The 27,362-nt window shown below is 47.8% G+C and overlaps 1 protein-coding gene across 3 annotated transcripts in view; it reads right to left on the reverse strand.

Moving 5' to 3' along the window:
- The window catches only part of GFRA1 (GDNF family receptor alpha 1), a 222,076-nt gene extending 194,985 nt beyond the window's left edge, over nt 1-27,091 (reverse strand). For 2 of the 3 annotated variants that reach the window (XM_032422965.1, XM_032422963.1), the window contains exons 1-4: nt 26,133-26,272; nt 25,536-25,829; nt 24,415-24,708; nt 23,112-23,195 (exon numbers count right to left, since the gene is read on the reverse strand). In XM_032422965.1, the coding sequence (XP_032278856.1) occupies nt 23,112-23,195; nt 24,415-24,708; nt 25,536-25,575 (418 nt within the window). In that variant the 5' untranslated portion in view covers nt 25,576-25,829; nt 26,133-26,272. Of the gene's footprint in view, nt 1-23,111; nt 23,196-24,414; nt 24,709-25,535; nt 25,830-26,132; nt 26,273-26,681 lie in introns of those variants that run through there. The other variant, XM_032422964.1, reaches the window with a different exon arrangement.
- Between the last annotated feature and the right edge of the window lie 271 nt (nt 27,092-27,362).

Raw genomic sequence — 27,362 nt, forward strand, 5'->3', positions numbered from 1 at the left:
TGAAGGCCTGACTCAGAGTGGACCTCAGAGAAATAAAGAAATGGAAACTGAGAATCCGAAGTTTTTAGATATGGAGGAAAGAATAAGAGCTCTGTCTCATAGAAGTTCAAGAGGGAGAGAATTTGAGAGAATAGAGAAGTATTAGAAGAATCACTGAATACTCCAGAACTAAACAAAGACACAAGTATTCAGATAAAAGAAAAGAAAAAAATCATGCCTAATACCAAACAGGAGAAATTCAAAAACGAAACCATATTAAATATCAGTAAAATCAGTGAACAAAAAACATCAGGGAAATATTAAACTATTACAAAGAAAGAAAAACAAAAAGCTGGCTCAAAGGAACAATAGTTAGACTGACAACAGACTTCACACCAGCAACAACAGATGCCACCTGGCAGTGGAATGATGTTGTAAAAGTGCTGATAGAAAATAATCACCAAACTAGAATATTATAATATGCAGGTAAATTATTCAAGAATGAAGCTAAATAAAGACATTTCAAACATAAGGAAACATAGTGAAACACATATGTGATAAAGGATATGTACCTAAAATACACTGGAGGCTCTTAATGCTCAGCAATAAGGAAACAAATGACCAAGTTTTAAAATGAGTCAAAGATCTGAACAGACATCTCACCAAAGAAGATACACAGATGAAAAATGAGCACACGAAAAGATGTTCAACATCACATGCCATTAGGGAATTGCAAGTTAAAATAAAACAACCATGAGATACCACTATATACCTATTAACATGGCTAAAATCGCAAAACCTGTTAACACCAACTGCTGACAAGGGTACAGAACAATAGGAACTCTCACGTGTTGCTGGTGGGGTCACAAATGGTACAGCCACTTTGAAAGACAGCTTGGCAGTTTTTGTAAGCTGAACGTAGACCTAGAATACAGTCTACCAATCACACTCTTAGGTATTTACCCAAATTAGTTGAAAACTTATATGCCCACACAAAAAAACTGAACCTAAATGTTTACAGCAGCTTTATTCACACTCTCCAAAAATTGAAAGCAATCGAAGCTGGAAGGAAGATATCCTTCAAGAGGAGAGTGCACAAACAAGCTGTGGTACAGCCAGATGATGGAATATTATTCAGTGACAGAAAGAAATGAGCTACCAAGTCACAAAAAGACATGAAGAAACCTTAAGTGCAATTGCTATGTGAAAGAAGGCAGTCTGAAAAGCTATATGATTCTGACCACATGACATTCAGGAAAAGGCAAACCTATGGAAGCAAATCAGTAAAAAGATCAGTAGTTGCCAAAGGCTCAAGAGAAGGGCAGAGACAAACAAATGGAGCAGAGGTGATTTTTAGAGCAATTAAGACTATTCTGTATGACACTGTAGTGGTGGATACAGGACATTATACATTTATCAGAACCCATACAATTTTATAACATAAAGAGGAATGGTAATGTAAAATATGGACTTTAGTTAGTAACAATGCATCAATATTGGCTCATGAATGGTAACAATGCGCCACACTAATTCAAGATGTTAATAATAGGAGAAAGAGTAGGGGAGGAGGATATATGGGAATTCTGTACTCTCTGCTCAATTCTTCTGTAGATCTAAAGTGGTTCTAAAAAATATAGTCTGTGCGGGCGCCTGAGTGGCTCAGTCAGATGAGTGTCCAACTCTTGGTTTGGGCTCAGGTCATGATCTCTGGGTCATGAGATTGAGCCCCATGTTGGGCTCTGCGCTCGGCAGGGAGTCTACTGGAGAGTCCCTCTGCCCCTCCCCCCACTTCCGTGCACGCTCTCTCTCTCTCTCTCTCAAAATAAATGAATCTTTAAAAAAAAAGAAAATGTACTGATTACTTAAAAATAAAATCTAGTTTCAGAGGATTTAAAAACAAGGTGAAAATGTGTGTCTCCTAAAATGATATGTGAATTATATCTCAATAAAACCATTACCAAAAAAAATATGCATGGCCCCAAAACCCAATAGTTCTATTTATAAGTATAAACTCCCCTACATATGCACACAGAGGCCAGAATAAAAATATTCTTGCAGCATTATTTGTAATCTCAAAAGCAAGGAACTAACGTAAATGCCCATCCAGAGTGGAATATTATTCATTGAAATATTTATGTCGTAAAGCATGAAATATGGACAGGATGAACAAAAGCTCCATGATGACTGAGTTCCAGAGAGACAGAGAGGAAAGCATCTGCTCAGAAGAGCAAAAGGCATTTCAAAGTTAATATGTCCAAAATGGAAGTCTAAATCTTCAACTCCCAGAGCAAAAATAATACTCACCCCTGGTCTTCCCTCACCTCAGAAAATGGCACCATCATTCACCCAGGTAAATGACAATACCTTCCTCTCTTTGTCTTCATTACATATTCCTTTACCATCTCTCTCCCCCAGGCAGAATGTAGGCTCCTTGAGGGAAGGACCTCTATGTGGTGTGTTCCCACTATCCCCTCAACATAGAGAACAATGTCTGGCTTAAAGGAGGCACTCAGAAAATACTTGTAGAATTAATCAATTATTCAATGATGCTTTTGTAGACTTCAACTTTGCCTACAGTAGTTCCCTTTTAAAAGCATTGAAGGCAAATGGGGCAGCCAGTGGTGTGCTCCACGGGCTGAATCAGACAGATCTATGGTCTTAGGCTCCTTCTGGAATGTGGTCCATGTGGGGCGAGGGAGAAGGAGGAGAGCAGGGGAGCAGCCACAGAGCTGGAGACCAGAAGACCCTGGGGCTCTGCTTTTCTCTCCCTATGAGGCTGAGGCCAAGTCACCCATGGTGTCTAGACCCGAGCTTCAGCTACAACAGGTTTGTTCCAATCAGGTGGGAAGAGCAACGGTTACTCCTTCTCCTGGAGCCTGAAAGGGCATGGAGGGAACACGCTGCCCACAGAGGAGGAGAGGTAGCCAACCTTGAGATGACCTCAAATCCCCAGCTGGAAGACAGTCTCGACAATACACATCTCACCTTCCACAGTTTAACCAAAGGCTCCCTCCCTCAGGTTCCTTCCGGCCGCAGAGTTCCAGGACTCGTCGTTTCAAACTGTCTTGAATCAGTATCTCTTCGCAGAGTTGAAGGAAAATCAAAACACCCAAAAACAACTTGGTTTTGAACTGTGGAGTTCACAAAGCATCTTGCCATGTGTCATTCCAAGCACGCCTGCCAACAAGTCTCTAAAGTACCTGGGGCAGGTAGGAATATGAGCCCAGTTCACCTGAGGCTGGTGGCGGGGGGAGGGCAGCCTAAAAGAAGGGGGCTGTCTTTGAAAAGCAAATGAATTAAATCCCTGGTCTGCCAGCACTTGTGCGCCAGGCGCTTCTTTTTCTCAGATGGGTGCCCTTGGTCCTCCTCAAATGTGACAATGACGGGAATGGCTGAGCAAACCCCGCAGGCCCCACAGTTCCTGCCACGGTGCACTGGGATGCTGAGGCACCTCCCCGGAGTCCTAACCAGCCCGAGCTGACTTCGTCAGTCTCATCGCCGGCTGGCCTTCTTGCCTGCCTGCTTCTTCACACCACCGGCCTCACCCTCTCCCTGCCCAGAACACTTTTCCCACCCAGACCGTGTCTGATCCCTATTACAGGCTCTTATAGAGCACCACCAGCCTCTCCTTGAGAGCACTGTTTACACTTGGAATTTTCTATGTATTTGTGTCTCTCTCCCCTGCTCGACAATAATCTCATGAAGGCAGGACCAATCTGACTTTGTTCACCATTATATCACCAAGTACCTGGCCAAGGATGGTACCTGTGAGGCTGAGATGTCTGGAAATGCTGAGGCCCCTTTGTGACCGTGAAGGAGGAATGTGGAGCTTCTGGAAGATGTCCCTCTGTTGACCCTAAAGATGATACCTTCACACAAAGGGCAGATCCAAGACTGGAGGTCAAGAAGTCATGTTCTTGGTGACAGTGCCAGAAACCTGCCTTACCTCTGGATATATTATAAATTCCAAGAGCTAACAATTTCCCTTCATTATGCCAGCCTGTGAGAGATAAGTTTTCCATCATTCATAAGAGAAAGAATCCTAACAGATGCACCTACCTAACAAGTCTACAAGCTCTCTAAAAGCATGATTGTGCACCCTTCTGTCTTATTTCACACGTGCTGGACACCAAATACTCCCTGGCTCACACTCTGCATATTCACTCATTTGCTCATTCGACAACTGTTTGTTCGGTGTGTCCTAGGTGGCTTCCTAGGAATGGGGACAGAGAAGTGAACAAGCCAGATGTGGTGAGGTCTTTGCTTTTATACAACTTAACATTCTAGTGAGAGAAAGAGACGAACAAGTAAAACAACAAAATAATTCTGGATAGTGGTTAAGTCCTATGAAGAAATGAAATAGGGAGATGTACTAAAGGATGGGGAGGGAGAGAATATTTATTGAGGTGGTTATGGAAACCCTGTGGGTTGAAAATGACAAGGAGAAGTCAACCAAGTGAAGACAAAGGGGAAGAACATTCCTGACAATGAGGGGAGCAAGAGCAAAGGCTTTGAGACAGAACAGGCCTGATGCGTTTGAGGGCAGAAAAAAGGCAGAGTGGCTGAAGAGTCCCTGAGCCTTCTGGAGGAGAATGAGACAAGATGAGGCCAGTGAAGCGGGCAGGGAGCCAATTATTTAAGAATTCCTCTTCCGAGGATAGTCCAGATGCCTGCAGGAACAAAGCTGTCACGCCTTCAAGTCTCCCCATCCTCCAGGCCTGTTTTCTGTGGACATTCTGCATATGTCTGCCAAGGGCAGGAAAGGGTTTGGGACTGAGTTCCTGGGCCAGTCCGCCCTTAACCATTCCGGCCTCCAGTTCTGTCAGCCATGTGTCAACCACAACCTGGACTTGGGGATCATAAAAGGCTCTTTCAACTCCAATATTCTATCATTATTTCTCGCTGCATTGTCTTTTTTTTTTAAAGAGACAAATCAAAAGAGAACAGTCCCCAACAGAGAACTATCCCCGAAGAATTACATTTTCAAGGCAAAGTTGGTCACTCTGGTCACACTCAGAAACCAAGTCTCTGACTCAGACAGCTGCTTTGTTCCCAGCTCAGAGTTCTAGAGTGTGGTAATGCAGCTATGGATGCTCTTTTGTGTAAGTTACATGAGCCCTGAAAGCAGATGCCATGGTCTGAAGCCTCCTACTGCCCCCCCATCAGCCCCCCTCGCCATAGTTCCCTCCCAACCCCTGGTGGTGGCCTTTCACCCCATTGCCCAGGGCAGCAAGAGGTGATCATCACTGACAAAAAGACACAGGGTCCCACCACCCTGGTGTCCCTGTTCAGGAAGAGTGCACCAGCCTTTTGCCCACCTGGAGGCCTTCGTGCATAAAGATGTACTTCAGCCAGTACTGAGAAGGGTCAGCTCTTCCTTGGCATTTAGATCTCAGGGCAAAGTCACCTCTTCAAGGAATCCCTCCTGATTTCTCTGCGTAATGGGATTTCCCTTTCCCCTCTATTTGCCGGCACAATGATCTGTCTTCTTCAGAGTATTTACTGCCAACCAAAAATACTTGTTCTAACTCATTACATCTCCTCCATGGGACCATACGCTTCCTGAGTTCGGGGGCCTCATCTGTCTTATCCGTGCCCCTGCCCTCAGGACCTAGCACGATGCCCAGCCCATAAGAGGTTGGCTGGGTAAGTATTTGTTGCTATTTTGAAACTTGTTGTTATTTAAAAATTGTGTTGATGGATTTGTTGAAGTCATCCAAAGATCCTTGACAGAGCATGGGAGGGCATGTGGCAAGTCAGAATAGAAAGTTCCTGGGGACATCATCTGGTTGTAGCACCACCATTTTCAACCAACACAGCTGAGATGGGAACAGCTTCCAGAGTACCATACCCCTCCCCCAGAGGACAATGACAGCACAAAACATGTGAAGGTGCTAGGTTCGAAACACCGGGATGACCCACAGACTCTGCTTTGCCAGAGAAGAACGGAGGGGTCTAGCCAAAGAAAGTGACTTATTTAATGGGACGTTCAGAGTCTCAAACCCAGATACCGGACACATGTCAAGAATTTCTCAAGTCACCAGTGCCAGTCCTCTGGGAGTTTAAACACCACAGTCTATAGAATCCCTTTACTCCTGGAAGCTGGTGGGGAGGAAAATCTGCCAACCCCGGCATCCATGCTCAGCTTGTGGGGATTCGTAAGATCCTCCAGCTGAGACGGTGCCCTGTCCACGGTCAGGGCTTACAGAGCAAAAACACCGGAGTCACTGGGGTCGAGGGGAGGTATGTGTCTGAGAGCAGAACACAGATGAAGACTGAGTGAGCAAGGGGGAGGCTGCAGGAATGGGTAGGCCAGGGGGGACACCACTTTGTCATCATTCTGTGTCGTAAAAGGCAGCTCAGAAGAAATGGAAAACAAGATAGGCCTTTTTTTTTTTTTTTACATTTACCAAATATAAAACCCTGAGTATAAATTTTTCTATTTTAGGGTTTTCCAAACAACATTTAACTTAGTGTTTTATATCTAGGGTAAATATTTGCCGGGAATTTCTGGCCCACATCGGAGTACTTATCTAAAAAGTTGCTTGGTTCTGCTCTTAATAGGAAAATTCTGCATTCAAGTCAGGAGACTCACCCTGCGTGTGAACCCACAATAACTCTCCTTCCCTCAGTCTCCAGAGTACACTGCAACAGGAGCTGAGCGCCGACCGGATCTGCATAACAGCCCTTTCTGGAAGGTCTATCTGTGTACACTGCACTTTCTCCTTTAAGGGCGAGGGTGTGGAGGAACAAGTCAATGGCTGACCCCTCGCTCAGGGTGCTAATGTTGGGGAAAATTAAGTAACCAGAAGGCAGGGCTGCAGAGTATAGCAAGGGAGGTACACAGCTGGTGCATGGTACCACATGGTGGGGCCACTCTCTATTATAGAGGAACCAGGCCATCGAACCAGGCCACTCTCTATTATAGAGGAACCAGGCGATCGGTCATCGATCGCTCATCTCAAGACTGCAACTACAAATGCACCAAGGGGTCTGCAGAAGCAGCCACAAAGTCTGAGAGAAAGCTGGAAGGACAGCGCAAGGGCCACGCTTGCCCACGCCCTCCCTCCGTGCAGTGAAATGTCTGGAGGCCAATGAGTACGTTCTCATTTTTTCAATAAGAACTTCTATCATTTTGGGGGTGGGGGAGGCACGCAGTGTGGTAGACACTCCCACCACTGAGATCCCAGCCTGAGAGTGACTCTGCAGAGCGGGTATTATCTCCACCCATCTCCACCCGACAAATCAGGCAGGGAGGCTGAGCAGAGTTAAAGAACTTGCCTACGTCATGATCTGGTGAAGTCTGATGCAAATCCAGGCCTGACCCCAAATCCATATTCTTTCCACCACAGCACTGCTCCCCTCAACATAGAAAGACACCTCCTTAAGATTCTAACATGCCTCTGCCTCACCCCCCAGCTTGAAGAGAGAAGGCAAGTTCAACAGGGAACTTGCCAGACTTCTGGCCAGAAGATCTTGATGGAATTATCCGGCAGGCAATTGGATGGATATATTCTAAAAGGGAGCTCCTCAAATTGAGAGTTCAGACTCCGGGGTCCTCTGAACCCCATGCAGGAAATATGGGTCAGAGCAAGGGCCTCGGCAGATACTCTGAGGTGCGGCGCCAGCACATGGGTGCCAGCCCAGAGCACCACAGTGCCCATATCATTAGAAGCCGGCGGGCAGGGCGCCTGGGTGGCTCAGTTGGTTAAGCGACTGCCTTCGGCTCAGATCATGATCCTGGAGTCCCGGGATCGAGTCCCACATCGGGCTCCCTGCTCAGCGGGGAGTCTGCTTCTCCCTCTGACCCTCCTCCCTCTCATGCTCTCTGTCTCCCATTCTTTCTCTCAGATAAATAAATAAAATCTTTAAAATAAATAAATAAATAGAAGCCTACGGGCAGTCCGACCGGCCAGGGCAGGCACTCGACGAACTAAGCCAGGGTCAACAACAGGGAAGCATCTGGGAAAACTCGTGGCCGAGTCCACAGACTTCTTTCTAAATCTCCCCCCAGATTAGAAAGATGTCATTTTTTTCCATTCAGATACAAACTCGTGCTTAGACCAGAGGTCGCCGAGAATCCATCTTGCGTTTGGTTGCTTTGGTTGTTGACTTAACAGTCAAAAAAGCAGCAAGCAGAACCGCATGCAGGGAGCTAGGCCTCTGGAGCTGGATAAACTTGGCTCGTGTTCAGCATCTTCCACCAACTAGCTGTGTGGCCTAAGGCACATCACTTGGCTTCTCTGAGTTTTGGTTTCCCCTTATGTGACATGTGAAAATCCTCCCCACCCCTACACTGGGCCAACACTCAGGGCTGTTGTAAGGATTAAACGCAATAACCTATGAAGGCATCTCGAATCCTCCTGCTGGGCAGCCAGCCGGCATTTCACAATTAATGTCTTCACAACTGTTCTGCCAACTTTGACTGTGACCTCAGGGCTGGGACTCGAGTTGGAAGCTTCTCAAAAACATGCCTGGGGACCTCACAGCTAAACCTTCAAGCCTGAAGAGGCTTCCTATGGAGATGTCACCCCTGGCTGGCAATGCCTATTTTCATAAGGAGACCTTGGCACAAGAAGGGTATTCCAAGAGCCGGATCCCTGGTGAAGATCCACATGATAAACCAGCCAGCATTCAAAAAGCAGTTGCCACCAAACCCAAAAGGAAGTCGTCCCCAGCAAATCCAGGCCAGCAAATCCCCAGCAAATGCCCTTCTACGAGACATTCTAGAAAGATCTCAAACCCAGACAAAGGGGGCTGGGATGAAGGGTGCTGCTCAAGAATTCTGACCCCCACCTGACCCCATGCACAGTATAGAAGCAGTAAGTTCACTTTCTCTGCAGAGCGAGGTAGCCACCAACAGCTGTGGAATGTCAAAAACAAGGCTGCTTCGGTCTAAAGTTACCCCTCCTCCACCGAGAGAGGGAAAAAAAAAAAAATGCATTTCTGAGTCTCTACTTCTTTATGTTTTGCTTATGAGGAACAAATGTCGACAAGATATAGAATACACTGCTCTGTTTGCCACCAAAATGCATAGAAATAATTTTATATGAAACTACACTCACTTAATTGTGATGCATTAAGTATTATGTTCATTGTTTCTGAAACTGGGTAGAAATGAATAATTTATTTCAGACAAAAGAAACTCTTGAATATGAAATGCCTCATCTTTTAAAATTACAATTTGGAAGACAAGAATGAAAAAGTACCCATAGCCAGTGAACCCTATACCACTAATAGAAAACAATGCTTCGACTGTTTCTACTTTGTTTGCAAACACTACATTTTTTAAACATTCTTGAGAATAATAATAATAATAATAATAATAATAATAAAACCCACTAGGTTTTCACCACACTCACATCCGTTCAACACAGGGCTAGCATATCCAATGTAAATTTCCCATGCTGGACGAACACCTTTTTTTTCCCCACCAATGTGCCTTGGCTCACCTGGAATCCACTCCCCACATCCCTGCACCACAGTAGTCCTTGCCACCTCCTTCCAGAACTTTCTGTCCTCCATCGAGTTCCCTTCATCTTTCCTTCTCCTCCCCCCCTCCCTCCATGGCACTCCACTCTGCTCTGAACCTTCTTTCAGGTTCTCCACCATTCCCCAGCAGCTAGTACAGCGCCAGGCCCAGGGTAAGGTCTCCAAGAACATGACTCCTGTTATTTTAGAGGAGATAATCCATGTTTTGAACAGAACTGAATCGATGATCTTCATTTCAGGTGTGGTTATCGATGTCTCCTTGTCTTTTTCCTTTTATTGTTTCAGAGCAGAAGAGATCTACATCCACTCAAATAATCTCCTATTCCTGCCTCACGCTAATAAATTGGGAGAGGAGGAAGAAGGGGGTTAGTGTACCCATTAAAATCAGAGACTGGCAGTCACTCAGCCACCATTTACTGAGCACTTCCGAGCACTCTTCCTAAGTGTTACCTCCAATAACCTTATGAATTGGATAATATTATTATGGTCCCCATTTTCAGATACAGGACCTAGAACGGAGGAAGTAACTATTTGCCTGTGGTCCCACAGCTAGTAAGTGCTGGGAACGTGGAAATCAAATCTGGGTGTGCTTAGCCCCCAGACTTTTGCTCTTTACCACTGCTCTCCTGCATTTCATGATTTCCCAGGATCATCAGGACCTCATCTCCTGCCTCTCCCCAGCCCCACCCCAATCTCTGGAATGAACGCAGATGGTTGAGGTGAGTCTTGATGTGGGAACGTGCTGCCCAGCTCTGGGCGCGTTCCTACCCGGAGATCAGCCTGCAGCCAAAAAGGGCAGCACCATCTCTCCCTGCTCCTGCTCCAAAAACAGCTTTAAAACAATGTTGTAAACACAGCGGGGGCTCAAGAAAGGACATAAGAGAGGGTTCAGTCACTTCTTCGGAACCAGCTCTGGGAGCTACAGTCATCACTGGCTGCAGTCCCAGCAGCCCTCCTTCCCCATCCTTCCCTCACCAGGCGCGCCCCAGGGTGAGCGGGCATCTCTTTCAATTAAGACAACTCCCTGCATTTAGAATCTTTGAGTTTTTATTCACTGTCTTGCAAAAGGTTCTGAAGCAAGTTGAGAATCTGGTGCAGAAAACAGCTGAGTGAGACCCAGGACCAGAGAGCCAGAAGAATAAAATGATATGTCGCAAACAAATGAAAAAGCCAGCCCACACGTGGAGTCCTCCAAACAGGGACTATCCATCAAGGCTCCAAAGGGCCACAGGGAGGCTGGACAGGGCCATCCCTCCCAGCCAGGAGGACAGCCTGAGCCACTGTCCCATCCTGAGCCCAGGACAGAGGGCAGCACTGGGGTTGGGACCGGGAGGCTATAGAAGGGCAGGTGGAGACTCATTCCTCTCAGGGGTCCCAGACTGTCCACATTGCCACTGCCCACCAGGACAGGCCCCCTTTCACTGGCCAGGTAACTCAATGTCTAAGGAACAATCTGCAGTGACGTTCTCTCCTACCACGACCATTAAGACCCTTCAGGACCTGGCTCCAGACCACTCTGCGTCCTGCACTCACTCCTGTTGGGACCTGTCTGCTCTGCTGTCATCTGCTCCCCCCCCTGCCCCCACCCACCTTCCCAGGACCACCCTGTGAGGCCCAGGCAGTCTCGCTGACTCCTGACTCCTCTGCCCACCTCTGGCATCTAAATGGGGAGCTGTGTGCACTTGGTCCTTGCATTCTGGAGCCTCGTGCCTCTGTCCCCCGCTCCAAGAAGGTAAGACTCCTGAACCTGACTTACACTTGCCCTGAGTCCACTAGGGACTGAGGCTAACAGCACAGTGCTCCTGGCCCCATTTGTTACTTCCCCAAAGGGTACCTCGTGTGATAAGAAGTTACTCATTCTCAGTGGGCCTATGTCATATCTTAGTCTAGAAGCATCCAGAGCCCTGTGCATGTTTTTATGACACAAAACTATACTAAGTCGAACCACATGCAATTTCTGCTTTTCTGCCATGCTGGCCTACAAAAATGGCAATTCCATAGGATTCAGCCTAAAAATGCAGCAATGCTGAGATACATCAGCCATCATCCTTCTCCGGTTCTGCTGAGGCAAAGGCCACCCCTGAGTGTGGCAACCCTGCCTCTCTGCCTGGCTCTCCTTCCACCACTGCTTGTACCTAGGGCTCCAGCCACAGCAAGCGACTTATTTCCAGCACCCTGGACACTCCATGCCTTTGCCCACGCAGTTGCCTCTGCCTAGAATACCACCCCCCAGCCATCCCTCCTTACCAAACTCCTATCCATCCCTCAAAAGCCGGCCCCAAGTCACCTTCAGCAAGCCTCCTCTGACCCACAACCCCATCAAGTCAGTTATTCTCTCCTTGAGGCTCTATGTGAGCCTGGTGAAGTTCTGCTCATTCACCTACCACTCTGCATCATTAATTTCTACTGTTATACTTATTCCTAAACAAAAAAAGAAGGTCCTATTTACCCCTGAATCACCTAGGCTTCACACTAGGCTCATAGTAAGTTCTCAATAAATATCAGATAAATGAATCTGGCAGAAATGTCATTCCATCACACTGAAATACTGAAAATTGACAGAGGTCATAGAAACTGATCAATTCTTCTCTTTATTCCAAAATAAATATATGCATTATAGATATACACATATATATGAGTGATATATGTATATATATCACTCAGTACAAAATGCATGATAATCCTTCATGCAGTTTGTGCACTTAACTTTCCCAAGACTATCTCTCCTGTTATGTATTTGCAAATGAGTGCTATAGCACGGATTCTGGAGCCAGACTTTCTAGATGAGAATGTGGCTCAACCAACTCTTAGATGTGTGCCCTTTGACAGTTTTCTTATTTGGACCTCAGTTTCCTTATCCATCCAGTGCGGCTAAGACACAATTATTATTTTTTTATTTTTTTATTTTTTTTAATATTTTATTTATTTATTTGACAGAGAGAGAGAGAGAGAGGCAGCTAGAGAGGGAACACAAGCAGGGGGAGTGGGAGAGGGAGAAGCAGGCTCCTGGCCGAGCAGGGAGCCCGATGTGGGGCTCGATCCCAGGACCCTGGGATCATGACCTGAGCCGAAGGCAGACGCTTAACGACTGAGCCACCCAGGCGCCCTAAGACACAATTATTATTAAATAAGGCTGACACAAGGTATTCCATGGAAACACTTAGCTCATTACCTCTCACAGCTGTTGAAGTTATTATGATTTTTATTTCTCTTGAGGTCTCATTGGGATTATGTTTAGAGTTTCAGTCCAGTCACTCCTTTTTTCATTCAAAATGCCACTTGCCACGCTCAAGAGTGCAAGAAAACAGTGGTTCCAATGAGGGCTCTCCAGAATGCACAGATTTCCTGGTATCTTCTTCATCAAGAGTTTATTTGAAACTCATAGTAACAGGGATCAATGAAACATTTCATAAACATGGGCTTTAAGAAACCTGCTGGCCTGTTCCGACAAAGAATGCAATCAATACTTATTTTCATACATTATTAACTGTATACCAAACGATAATGTGCAAAGGGTAATAGAAATAACAGTCGGCATGGTGCTTCTTAGACCATTCAGAGGGACGTAAAGGAAAGGGGTACCAGCATGGTGGAAGACAAATGAATAGCATATTAGGTCACCTTAAAGTGGGACTAAACTATGTATTCCTTTCTTTACCACTGTGTAATGCTATTTATATGACAACATGACAAAAAATGGCCCTAGGCATTCTGCTCTACTTTAGAAGCCTTCCTTCTCACACTGAAATGAAAAAAGATACAATCCAGAAATTGCTTCTTTGGTTAATATTTCTGCAGTTCCGCAGGAATGGTTTTAATAGCGTGCGTGTTCTGGATTTCGGTTGTCAATTAAGAACCCAACAGAATGCAGGGATAAATATTAAAATAACAGATACTGGCTTCTATTTCAACATTAGAAGCCCTTTGTCAAACAGCGTTTTAAGGTGGAAGACAGAGAAAGAAAAACTGGGAATTAAGGAGTGAGACAAAGGCTAGATATCTTCACTTTAAGATCCACATAAAGGATCCCAGCTCTGTGTTTAAAAGTTCGTCACCTAACAGCAGAAAGAGATGCGGGAGCAAAATGCGAATCTGAACTCTTCCACTCATGGGCTGTGTGGCCCTGGGGAAGCTACTCAACCTCTCTGAACCCAGGTCTCCTCCTTGGAAATCAGAGATAATACCTAGCTTTTAGTGTAGTCGGGGACCAAAAGGAAATCATGCCCATGGATAGGCTGGGCAGTGCAGGGCACTCAGCAGGACTCTCCAGGGGTACTCCTCTCCCCACACCTACCTCCCCTTTAAAAAGAGTGCAGGTCCGAAGATTACATAGCTCTGGGACTGACAGGCAGAATCCCTGAGGGAACTGTGGTTTGACCAAAAATAGGCCATTTGACCAAATGATTAAAAGTCTGTCATATGCTAATGCTTGGACGGGGCGGACCTTGAGCCAATTTAGTAGGAGTAAATTGCAATTGATTTTCGAAGAAATTGCTTGTTCTCTTGCCTTTCTTCAGCTGTGTCACACTCTCTCACACACAGCTGCCTTTGTCACAGCCAGAACCAACTAAAACACGTCAAGGAAGATCTTTTTGAGGCAAAATGTTTAATAATACAGATAGCCACTTTCACGCCCGCACTATCAATACACGCAGACATGAACAGGCAGATGTACAAACACATCTATAACTCTGCGTGTGTATATACATGTTTATATGGGTTTTTAGGGGACTTGAATTTAGAAACAATTCTGCACCATGGTTGTACGCTTCTGTAGGCCTGGCAACTCCCTCTGTGGTTGGAGAGCTATCCTGAGTCATTTTTATTTTTTACAACAACCTACTATTTGAATAAAGATCATAAAAGAGCCCAGCCCTGAAACCCCCTCTCCGAAACCCCCTCTCCATACACTCCCCAGCCCTAACTCTGTAAATTCTTGGCTATGAAAAGAAAATGGTTAAAAGATCACAGAAGATAAAAAATCGTAAGAATAAAGGTTAACAATGGCTACTTTCACCCCTAATTTCTGATATGGTGATAGACCCTCTTAGAACATTAATTAGAATGGAAAGAGATGAAAGAAATGCCCAGGGGACATAATAAATTAGCCCCTTATGCAAATCACCCATTCGTTTTCATCACTGACCCAGCTAGCTGAGTCTCTAAATTACGGGAAGTGGTTAGCTTCTTTAACAAAAAATTCCAGATGAAAGATTAATTTTTTTTTTAATCTGAAGGCTGGGAGGGCTTACAACAAAAAATAATTTCTCGCTTTCCCTTGCAGATGACTCTGAAGGGGGCCAAAAAATATGAAAATTAACGTTCTGGCTCCTGGTTCCTGTTGCCAAACAGAGACTTATTAATTAACCCTTGTTCTGAAACAATTCCAAAACAACAATCAGACAACAATCCCCTTAACTAAAGTCAATGGCTGTGGTTCTCACCCTAACTGCATAAAAACCAAGAGTGCCTTCCCAACGGGTGCACAGACCTGAATAGGTGAAGGACAATTTAAAGGAGGTGGGGAAATGCCAGGATGTGGAGAGTTTCGAATATCAATTTAAAAACAAACACACACCTAATTTTACTTGTCATCAATGTCCTGCACAATTTATGTTCTACTGCCCTAGAAATTTATGGAACTCTCAGTTTTCTTATCAGTAGGATAAAGGGATTGGACTAGAATGACCTCCAAAAGTCCTACTGCATCTATAACCCAGTGATTTTATTTATCCCTTTGTAAAACAAACAAGGCACTTCTGATCATTTAATTTGTTTAAATATAATCTTCTGACACGCACTGTGTCTACTGAACTCGCTCCTGGCTTCGTTTTTCTCTTTCCTATCTCATTTTCCCCTTGTCCCTATTTTTCCCACTTACTTCTTATTTTGTTTCATCTTCTTCCATGTATCCAAACGAGATGCCTTAAACACATTCTGGTTCAAGTAAGGTGTATATTGAATAAATCATGCTTTATAAGTGTTCTTAATGTGAAAAATATATATACCAAGATCACAAGTTTCTTTGGTATGAAGACAATGTTCGAAAGAAAAACAGTAAGTCTGAAAATAATTCAAGATTCAATACGCAGGTCCTTGGAAAAGGAAGGAAAATATGTGAAAGATCATTCTAGTCCACTGCTGTCATTTTATAAAAGGAGTGGCTACCTCTCCTTTTATAGGAAGGGTAGACACTTGCCCAAGGTCTCCTGACTCCCAGACCAGTGCTCCTTGGACCAAACAATCCTGATTTGACACCTTCTTCTGCCAATCAGTACTATATCCCCGAGAACCAAGAAAGGACATCCTTTGGAAAGAATAAGCTTGGACAGCAGAAAAATTAAGAGATGGCAGAAAGAAATACCTCTAAGGACTAAGGAGAAGGAATGAGGACAGACCTACTGGCTATAAATAATTTTGCACCTTGTAACAATCTTCGGTTCATGCAATTACCTGTCACTCATGGATGTTTTATCTCCCCTCTTCTGGTAACAGGACCCACGGTCACGCTATGCAAAAATATTTGATTGTCTCTACCTTCACAGCCTTCCCTGGAACATCCAGGCCTTGGCCGTAAGTATCTTCCCACTGGAGTGACCTGCTGTTTTATCCATGAAACTTCTCGAGGTTGACAGTTAATCTAAGTAACAAAATTTACCTTTGGGACATAGTCAGTGATACAAGAAGACACACATTCCTCAGATCATCACGCAGGTAATCAGAAAGTATGTGTAGCCTATGACTTTATTTTTGTAAAAAAAAAAAAAAAGACGTGTGTATATATACACACACACATATATACACATATTCATATATAAAGGAAAAAATTCTGGGAAGTTTCATATCAGCATGTTTACAGTGGTTATCTTTGGGAGGTGTGACTAGGGGTGATTTAAATTTTCCTTTTCCTTTTTTAAACCTATTTGTAATTTCTTATTATTCTACAAAAAAATAAAATAAAATGAGGTGCTGAGGGACTGGAGGGGAGAGAATTCGAACCAAAAGTATGTAAGTGGACATAGCACAGCCTGTGGAGATGGACGCCTCTCCCGGGTTTAAGGCATGCCCTTCTCAGGGAGCAGTAATTCTTCCTGCTAGGAGGGGCGCTGGAGAGCAGATTTATGAGGAGAGGTTGGAAGAATGGGAATCAGTCAAGCTGAGAAGGGAAAGCTGATCACAAGAATCCTTAAGCACAGGAAGAGCCCCCACCCCGCGTGATCACCAGCTGCAACACACTCACTCTGACAAAAGAGCGTAAAAACGGGGCCCAAAGGAACAGGGGGATTCAGAGCAGGAATAAGGAAGACCTTCCCCAAAGGGAAGTTCAGACTCAAACGGGGTTATCAAGAGGCAGGACTTTCCTCCAGGGCCCTTTAGAGAAAGGCTAGATTTTTCATTTTTGTCCATGGTCGTTTATGAACAGCCTTCCAGAAGGCTCAGGATTGCCATCCTTTCGTTGTTCCATGATCAGGAAATAAGTTTTCTGCTGAAAAGAGTCCTGGTCTTGGAGCCAGGAGCCAGCCAACAGCTAGCGTGGCTGTGACTGAGACTTACTGGGGGCCAAGGATGCTTCGGGGCCTAGTATTTTACATACAGCATCTTCGAATCCACAAGAACCTGTAAAGGAATGACCTTCATTTCGTTTTACATCCAAGGAGCCTGAGGCACACTGAGCTCGAGTGAGGTGCCCAAGACGAAGGGAGTGGTAGGGCTAGGATGCCCACAGGTCGGCAGACCCCAAGCACGTGTTTTCTCCCCGCACTGGCGTGCGCAAAGGCCTGGAGGCGCGAAGCTGCCCAGGGCACTGGTGGGACAGCAGGTGGCTAGCTGGCTTGTTTGGACACAGGGCGGCTAGGGGGAGACGCAAGGTCACTTAGTAGAACAATCTCTGCAAGAAGACTGAAGCCTGACAGTTCTTCTAAGTCACTGGGGTGCTAAGATAAGGCCTGCCAATGAGGAGGCCAGGCTGGATTGGGAGGAACTTGACACGGGGACGCCAGGAAGAAGGTCAATGCAAAGTTCAAGTGAGAGATAAGATGAGTACATTTAGGGAATGGAGAGAGGAGAGCAACTCAGAACACAGCAGGTGGACTTCAGAAGACTTGGTGATGGATCCAGCTGAAGGAATGAGAATGGTACGGGGAGGGGGGGCGGGCAGAAACCCCGAAGTTTATAACTCAGGCAGACAATGCCATATGTAAGACAGAAGGTTCGGGAAGAGAAGGGTGTAAGGAGAGAAGAGGGAGAGATGGTGAGAACCGTTTTGGATGTGCTGGGTTTGAAGTAACTGAGCTACATCCAGGCAGAGTTGGCCAGGACTCAGCTGGAAATGCCGGTTGAGAGCTCAGGAGAGGCTAGAATAGGAGGGAAGGCTCTGAGTCTTCAGTTTAAGTGGGAGCAGCAGTCCCAGGAATGGATGATGTGTCCAGAGAGCACGCAGAACAGAAAGAGGCTAACACTGGCCTCCCCGAAGTCACTGCTGTGTTCTAGCAAAGTCCTCGGGGCTACCCTCAAGCACTGTGGCCCCGGCCAAGACACTTCCTCTCTCTGGGCTTCCCTTCTGTGAAAGCAGAAGGTTAGACTGGATCTCTACAGCCCTTCTCTGATATTCAAGCACCCATGGTTAACGAGGTGACCACTCAGGAACAGGAAGAAGGCTCCAGGCTAAGCATACACCCCGCATAGCGAGCAGGTCCCCCAGCTTTCCAGTGCGAAAGATAGACATATACGTGAGTCCTCTCAATACCCTGTGATCAACAGCTATCGTGAAGGCAAGAACAAAACGCAGCACGAAAGCGTCTTGAGTGGAAGTGCTTGTCTGGGGGAATTCCAGCATGGCCCCAGAGATGAAATTGGGTCTAGGTCTTGGGGAACTAACAGAGACTTCCCCATCAGAGGCAAGAGCATGAGCAAAGGCACAGGAAAGTGAAGACACGTGAAATGCTTGGGGAATGGATTGCTCAGTGAGCCTGAGTGGACGGGGGGTGACGGGCTTAGAGAAGGAAGGCAGGCACGATCTGGCCTGGGGAGGAGTTTACCATATGTCAGGACAGGGAACAAGGAACCAACGGGGATTCTCACCTATTGGGACAACATGATTAGAGGGGTTTTGGAAAGCTGAGTGGAAGGCAAAGGACCACCACATACCCCAGTAGCTGGTATTTACAAACACTTCTCTCTGTGGTCCTGATTTGACAAGACAGCACAGGACCTTATAAGACTCTTCTTCAACATGTAAAATTTTTAAGAAAGCTTTTTTTTTTTCATAGTGACATAAGTATGATGGCATATTAAAACGGAAATGCTAAACATGGCTAATTATTCACAGCATTATTCAGAGAAAGGGGCCATACTCCAAAGAGTGCTTAGGGGCATCTCCTACTGAAGCAAACTATTTCCAACTGCGTGGGAACCGATGTCAAGATCCTATGGCTTCCTGGGAAGGTCTAAGCCATTCCTAGGACTTGGCAGGAAATGATGAGAGAGGCAGAGAGTTAGACCTTCATCTTTTACCAAACCAGAGTCAGCATGTTCAAATCCTAATGCCCCTCTTTCCCCACATCCATCTCGCTTCTCGTTTGCAATACCATCGGCTCTGGTTATTTTTGAGAAAGGCCTGGCCTCTCTTGACTCCTCTCTACAAAATCCAACCACCCAGTCAATACTTTTAAACCCTGGAGCCCTCTTTTTTTCTCTCGTTGCCATAGAGGTGCTTATATCCCCTTCTGATCCTCCATCCTCAGACTCTTCTTGGCACCCACTGTATTTTCAAAATTTTTTGCTACTTTGCTCTCCCCCTCCAGAGAGTCCAAAAACATGGCCAACAGGTTCATCTCCCTTTCGAATCACTATTTACTTCTTGCTGCTTCTAGAACTTGCACAGAGAAGAAAAGGCAAGGTTAAAGAGCAGAGGGTCATAGCAGATGTGAAACATACGTGGTGGCTTTGTCCTCTGAGCCTCCATGTGCCCACACAGCTCTGCCCTCTTGGCTCCCAAGACCCTTTTCCGTGTTCTCTCCTCTCCTCCAACATCCTCTTGCACTGGCTCCCTCTTTCCTTTGTACGCTCCCACTCACTGCCTGGTTCTTCCTGTTTGAGACCCCTAAAAACCACAATGGCATCAACCCACAACGAAGGCCCCTCCTCGAGCCCTTAAAAGTGCTTTCAAGGCCAAATGCTTCTACCGATGCATTTCCACAAGGGCTGTGCTCCTGCAATTCCCCAATTCTCACCTGACTCGGCTGTTTGATTTCCTTCCTGCCGCTCAGGCTTCAGAACAGAGATGACAGGTTTGAGACTCTATCTCATTTCTGTTCCCTTCCTTGCTCCTGTCAGGCTACTGACAGCACCTCAATATGGCTTTTTAACTGGTGATCAAGTAAACAATGGCAAAGGAGCCCACAGCTCTGAGGAGTCCAAAGAAAATGGAAACACAAGAACGTCAAACCTGCCTTGTTCAGTGAGACAATTCAGCTCACACTTAATGTATGTGGATAAACATTCACCTCACATTGGGCAAAGAAACCCAAATATGGAAACTCTGATTGCTACCATATCTGTAAAAGACAGAGGCCCTGTTGTCCTGGTTTCCTCAGAGAGATTTTGAAGGCAGGAGAGATGTTCTAGAAACTCAGAATCAAACCACGAAAAGCAACATTTATCATCCTGCTCCTTTGTCCTTCCTTATTCTACAAATGCCAAACTGGATAATATGCATTATTCAATGACTTAAAACCTCTCAAGGTTCCATTTGGCTTCCCTATACCCACTTAGGGAACACCGTCACTGTCAGAGGTCAAAGCTCATTAGTGCTGGAACCTAAATTCAATGCCCTTGAGAGATAAAATGTAGCTCCAGACAAGGCCTTCCTGGCTCTGATTAATTCATTATGACTTCTGGGTTCTCAGCAGGACAGGTCTCACAAAGTCAGGGTCATATTTGCTATGAAAAGAAACCTGGCTGAGAAAGGGACCCAAGAAAATGAATGAGTGAAACTTGGTCCATATGCAGAATTCCCAATATTCATAGAAGATTTTCAGGCAAGCCAGGGGTATCTGAGAATGACCAAGCCATTTTAACTGTAGAATGAATGCAAGGATTGAAAACACAATTGAAGAGCACAGTAAATGGGTTCTGGAGGTGACCTCAATCTTCCCTCAGAATCGTGACCTGTTAAGGACTAAAGATTATTTACTCCCGTGGTCCCATTATACCAAGAAAAGAGAGCACCAGAAAGGGAAAATGAGTCTGTTGCAGTCCTATAGTCCCCAGCAGTTCTGAAACTAAAACCCAATTAAGCCTTCCTCCTAGCCTGCGTTCTCACTCTCACTGTCCACGGGAAGGCTCATATCCGATCTCCAAGCATCAGCACAAAAACTAAGGAATAAGGTTTCCGGGGGGCAGGCAGCAGACAAGAGGCACTACCCCTCCAAGCACTAGGAAGGCCAGGTTCACTCCTGGTACGCCATGGCCACATCCCACCCCAGCTCCTAAAGACCTGCCCCTGTGAGAGCTCAGATGAGTCTGTGCATCTTTCCTCCAGTACTTGAGACACTGCCCCAGCTGGACCAAGGGGATGGGGAGGGAGCATTAGCAGGGCTCCGGAGTGGAAATTATCAGCATTATTTGGATAATATATGAATGCCTCTGATACTAAACTTAAACCCTTATATCTTACCCCAAAACACATACACACACACACTTCTCCTCTGAACCAGAAACAGAATAAAGTAGAGAAATGCTTCTCAAGCTTCATGTGTATATGAAGCACCCAGCCCAGGGATCTTCTTAAAACATTAAGTTCTGATTCAGCAGGTCTGGGATGGAGCCTGAAATTCCACACTTCTAACCAACTCCCAGGTGATGTCCATGCCACTGGTCCAAAGACCACACTCTGGGTAACAAGGGGCAGATGTTACAAAAGCTCAGAATCAAACAAATCTGGGTTTAAATTCTGGTTTCGTTAATCATGAGCTTTGTGATCTTGGGCTGGTTTCTTAACTTCACACTGCATCAATTGCTTCATTCCTAAAATCGAAATAATAATACCCAAGATGCACATGTTATCTAAGTTAATGATAAAAAATTGCTAACACGGGGGCGCCTGGGTGGCTCAGTCAGTTAAGCATCTGATTCTTGATTTCCGCTCAGATGATGATCTCAGGTCGTGAGATTGAGCCCTACACTGAGCTCCATGCTCAGCGCAGAGTCTGCTTGTCTCTCTCCCTCTGATCTCTCTCTCAAATAAATAAATAAATAAAATCTTAAAAAAAGTTCTTAACACAGTGCCTGGAATAAAATAGGGGCTTAATAAATGCCAGTTGCTGGCTGTCTCGAAGATTCACGAGGGCAGGGGCGACATCTGTCTGGCTCACCGCCAAAATCCCAATGGCTAGAACGTATTAGGTACTCATTGGATGTCTGTGAGTCAATGAATGTATGTATAATACACTGACACATAATATCAGTATTTACATATACCCTTGATTCTATGGCTTTCTGCAGGAAAACAGAAAATGTTTAGAACACCAGAACACTCTCACCCGTAACAAACCATCATCTCATTAAAACTCAACATTCACCCCCATGTACAACCACCAACAAAACATATCATTTGTGGCTGTATATACTTGAGAAAATGTCTTAAGTGTAAACAAATAAAGACAATATCAGTTTGGAATCTGTATGTCATTAAGAGAAATTACTGACTTGCTCATTATTTATGGGGCTGTCTGAATGCCAGAGTTATGAAAAACTTAATTCTGAAACTAAGTTCACTTCCAAAACAAACGTAGAATCGCAAAGACAGACAAAACAAACCATGGGAAGCGAGACCACTTTTTAAAGGGCCACTGGGGAAGTAAGACATTCTTTGATACACGCACACACTTGCTCAGGACAAATTAAAAATAGAATTGTTGGGGCGCCTGGGTGGCTCAGTCGTTAAGCGTCTGCCTTCGGCTCAGGTCATGATCCCAGGGTCCTGGGATCGAGCCCCGCATCGGGCTCCCTGCTCTGCCAGGAGCCTGCTTCTCCCTCTCCCACTCCGCCTGCTTGTGTTCCCTCTCTAGCTGTCTCTCTCTCTCTCTGTCAAATAAATAAAATAAAATCTTTAAAAAAAATAAAAATAAAAATATAAATAGAATTGTTAACAAATGGTAGAGTTGAAGCTTTTAAATCAAAGGCAGACAAGTGAGTCCATCTGAAACTCTTCAACAATCTAAGATTATCTTCAGAAGTCTCATAAAGTACGAGGCATCACTGACAGGGATCCCATTTGCAGGGAGGCGCTGTGAATGGTAGGTAGCAAGAAGGGAGTATGATTGCCACCTACAGACAGAAGTCCCTACGCAAGAGCTAGCCAATCATATTTCAATGTGGAAAAAAAAGTTCAACCAAGTCACCTCCCTCCAACCTCTTTCAAATCACTGCACCACATTACTTCATTTAGAATTACTTTCAAGTCATACAATCATCTCTAGGCATTCTGCCTCTTCATTATCATCATCCGATTTCTAATTTCCCAGAAATGCTGTACCATTCAACTATCTACTTAGACGCTCTCTGAGAGCCAAAGAGAATGCAAGCCAATGGATTTCAAGCAGGCAAAGGCATCCAAGTGGAAGCATGAATCTGCTTACCTGGTATGAATGGGACCACCCGGAATATATCAGACAATCTGCTGTTAACTGGCTCGTAAGGGGAATCTTCAAGCAGATCATTTCCTAAAAACAACAGAACGGTGGGGCTTAGATCTGGAAAGCGGACATATTTCAGAGAGTTTTTGTTACTGAATCTAAATTCTAACGATGTTATGATTGTGTAACAAAAAGATGCTGAAACTTTCAAAGGTCTCAAATGCATCTATTTGGCCATGGTTATGTTGCATTCCCTCTGCCTTTGTTGTCCTTCCTCTCCCCAGAGTGCCATGAAAACACTGGAGAGCAACCCAGCCTGATCTTGCCAGAAAACTCTCCTACTCTTTGCAAAGGAATGAAATAAGAGAGGAAGGAACCAGTGATGTCACCAGCCCAGCTTACCTCCGGGAGCCAATGGAAGAAAAGTGACCCAAAGGAGGCCCCCATTTCTTTGCCCCTCAATGTAGCATGTGGCCAGAAAGCCGGGATGCTGGTTATGAAACAGCCTCTGAAATAGGTTTTCATTGTAATAGGTTTTGAAGTAGGAGGCAGCTGAGAGGTCAAATCTGTATGTTACAAATGTTTGGTGTCTCCGTGGAGAATGAATGCACTGGATGGCTGTGTTAGATTTACAAACACCAGCCACCTCTGGCACACGAGGACCAAAAAATTCCCACTGGAATGGACGGTTGTGACAAGTGGCCCTTTTTCTCTCAAAGCCACTTCTGTGTTAACCAAGGCTGAACCACACCAGCTGGTTCAAGACTCAGCTAATCTAAGATGACAAATGGCTTTTCTGCCTTTGATCAGGTTTGATGAGGGTAAAGACAGAATAGAGTCTACTGGACCTTTTATTCTTAATTCTTTATCTTATGTCAGAATAGACAGAAGGGAAGAAGAAAGGGGAGAAACTCCGGACAGGATTCAGGACAAGTCTTTGTATTCTTATCCTCTGAAGCTCTCCTTGGAGAGAAGTTTGGAGTTCCTGCCCTGTCCCTTAACGGGCTCCCGCTCGGATGCTCTGACCAGGTTTCAGAGAGGTCAGCGGGGCCCGGGGAGGGGGGGTGTCCCCCACCCCCTCATGGGTTTTCCAACAACCAGGCCCCAACAATGCTGCTCGGGAGGCAGCAAACACCAGCTGCCGCTGTCCCTGGGGGCCAATGAAAGGTCCTCATTCTGCAGCTGGGGAGAAGCGAGGAGAGGATGAGGTCAGCGGACCCGGCCGAGGGGCCCGCCTGCCTTTGTGGGGTGAGGGGTGAGGGGTGGGGGTGGGGTGGGGTGGGGGGCGAGGACGGTCGGCGCGTACCCTGCAGACTCTGGTACATGCTCCAGTAGATGCGCAGGCAGTTCTTCTCCTTCTTCATACCCCGCTTGCAGCGGCAGTTGTAGAGAGACTTCTGCTTGAGGGCCTCCATGGCACTGCGGCACTCGTCCTTAGCCTCCAGGCCCGATGTCAGGCTGAAGTTGGTCTCCTTGCCCGCGACGCACTGCCTCAGCGTGCGGTACTTGGTGCTGCAGCTCTGCTCCTTCAGGCACTGATCGCTGGCTTTCACACAGTCCAGGCGGTCCCCGCCGCTCACCTCGGCCGACAGGAGCAAGTCTGCGGGCGGAGGGGAGGGAGCGTGAGGGCGCCTGGGCAGGGACCCGAAGCCTCCGGCTCGGGCGAGGGCGCGTGCCTGCCCAGGCTTCTGCGGTGCCCTGCGCAGCCAGCGGGCCCGCCCCTCTACGCCGGGGAGTCATTTTCCCGCCCTGGGACCTCCGGCCGCCGGCTCTCCCAGGCTACGCCAGCCTTCGCCCGGCGTGGCTTTGCGGGCTGTTTGCGGTTTGCCCCGGGGCGCGCGCTGCCCCCCGCGCGTGCCCGCCCCGCCGCTCCGGGGCAGCCCGGCCCGCGCAGCTGCTCGGCCTCCGGGAGCCGCTCGCTCGGCCCCGCCCGACGGAAGCCGGGGGCTTTCCGAAGAGGAGGGCGGCTGCCGGCTGGGCGCCGGGCGAGGGGCGGCCGAGCTCTGGTCCGCGGCCCGCCGGGCGGGGAGCGCTCAGACACTATTCGGGGAAAAGTTTTCCCTTCGAAGTTTGCTCTGCCAGTCCAATGCTCGCCCACACCCCACCTGCCCGCTGCGCCTCCGCGAGCTCCCGGGACTCGCAAGGAGCGCTGGTCCCGGGGCTGGAGGGGCTCGGACCTCTTAACTCTCCGCTAGGATAGGCCATTAAAAAGAACAGAAAATAAAAACCAAGCACAAAAAGCTGCGGGCAAGTGCCGCGCCATCACCGCCTCCCAAGCCCAGGGTGCTGAGGATTCAAGATCCCCTTCCCCAAAACGAAACTTCGCCCACACCCAGAGCAACCGCGCTGCAATTGGGGGGGGGGCTGCCCCGAGTACCCCTCGGAAAGACTCGGCAGGTTAGAAAGCTAGCGGCGGCCTCGACTTACCCAGGAGCGGCAGCGCGAAGTACAAGGTCGCCAGGAACATGGTGCCGGCGCGCAGCTGGTCCCCGCCCCCCCAAAAATCCGGAGCCGCCGCTGGGTCTCGCCGAGGGAGCTCAGCATACAGCGATCCCCGGACGGCCGCGCTGCTCTGGCCGCCCAAAGTTCAGCTCCATCCAGTGCGAGAGGAAACTCCCGGGTCCGTCCGCCGCCACCGCCGCCGGCGACTCAGCTCCCGGCGGGCGGCTGGCGCGAGGGTGGGAGGCGGTTCCGCTTTTAGGGGTTCAGGTCTGACCCAACCTGGAAGGGAGAGCGCGCTTTGAAATGAGAGCCGAGAGCGCTAGAACCTCCCCCGCCCCTCTGCCCTCCCCTGCTCCCGCCTTGGGGGACTTTCTAGCGCCCGGGGGAGGGCCCACCCCTAACCGGGTCCGGGCGCAGGAAGGGGGCGCCGGGGGGTGGGGGCATGTACGTGTATTCCGGGGAGCCGCCCGCAAGGGCAGGGCAGGGGCTGGAAAGGTCGGAAGCGAGCTCCCAAAGTCCAAGGGGTGTCTATCGGGTCCAACCCAAGAGGCTGAACGCAAGCAAATAAATAAATAACGTTACTTTCCGAGCGCTGCGAGCGGAGCCAGCAGCTGCCTGGAGTCGAAGCACACGGCGGCGGCAGCTCTTTCTCCAGCCCTGGCGCAGAAAGAGCCCCTTCTCCCTGGAAGTTCGCCGCCCCCTCCTCCAGCCAGCTCGCTCGCTCCGCTGCCGGCCCTCTTCACCCAAACCACCAATCGCTGCCCCCGGTCGCCGTCTCCCCCTCCTCCCCGGGCTCGCCTCCTTTCTGAGGCAGCCGGGCGAGGGGGAACCGACGTCCCGGCTGGAGCCGAAACCCGGCTCGCGCGCCCCTACCCGCGGTGGGTCCTCCGCTCCCTCCCCGGTGTCCGCGCCGCGCACAGGCTCGCCCGGGACTCGGGCTCATCAACGCCACCGCCCGGGGCGAGCGCACCGGCCCGCAGCCCTGGAGCGCCGGGGCAGGTGCAGCCCCTAGCCGCGCGCGCCCCAGGACCCCAAAGTTGAGGGGCGCCTGCAAGAGGGGAGAGGAGGGTGGGGGAGCGGCGATGGGCTCCCAAATCCACCGAACGAGAAAACTCTCCAAATGCCACCAACCTGGACTCAACCGACCGTGTCCAGCTGTGTCGAGGAGCCAGTTTGTTTATTTATTTATTTATTTTGGGGGGTGTCCCCGCCCCTTCCTTCCCTTTCCGGGCTCACTTCTCTGCGCTAGGAAGAAGATGCGGTAATCTTCGAGAGCTCAAAGGGGCTGAGTTGGGCCAGGACGATTTCCGAGCAGAGCCCCCCGGCTCTCGGATGCCGGTTAGGGATATCGGAAGCTGAGCGAGGCTAGCGGGTTTCGAGGCCAGATTTCTTTGCCTGAGGACCCTCGGCCTGCTCCTGCTCCCGCTCCCGCCAGCCCCCTCTGAGGCTCGCACGCACGGACGCCGCAGATGAACACACTCGTCCGCGGTGGGACTCGGCGCCGGACCCCGGACGCGCGCACAGGACACGCAGCGCTATGCAGCCGGCCGCGAGTGCTGCCTGACTCTCTCTCTCTCTCTCTCTCTCCCTCTCTCTCCTCCTCGCTCTCGCAGACACACACACACTCACTCAGACACAAAAGGGCACAAAGCACAAGGGCTCTTTCTTTCTTCCGTCCTATTGCAATCGAATCAGACCCTTCTTCCGAACACAAAGTTTTTCCCCACGTCACTCGCGCTATGACTCAAGACTTGGCGCGTTAAAGACACACTCAGACCCAGACCCTCGGAGCCGAGATCGCAGGATGTGCCC

The sequence above is a fragment of the Phoca vitulina genome, unplaced genomic scaffold (assembly GCF_004348235.1).
Source record: "Phoca vitulina isolate PV1807 unplaced genomic scaffold, GSC_HSeal_1.0 scaffold28, whole genome shotgun sequence".
Taxonomy (NCBI): domain Eukaryota; kingdom Metazoa; phylum Chordata; class Mammalia; order Carnivora; family Phocidae; genus Phoca; species Phoca vitulina.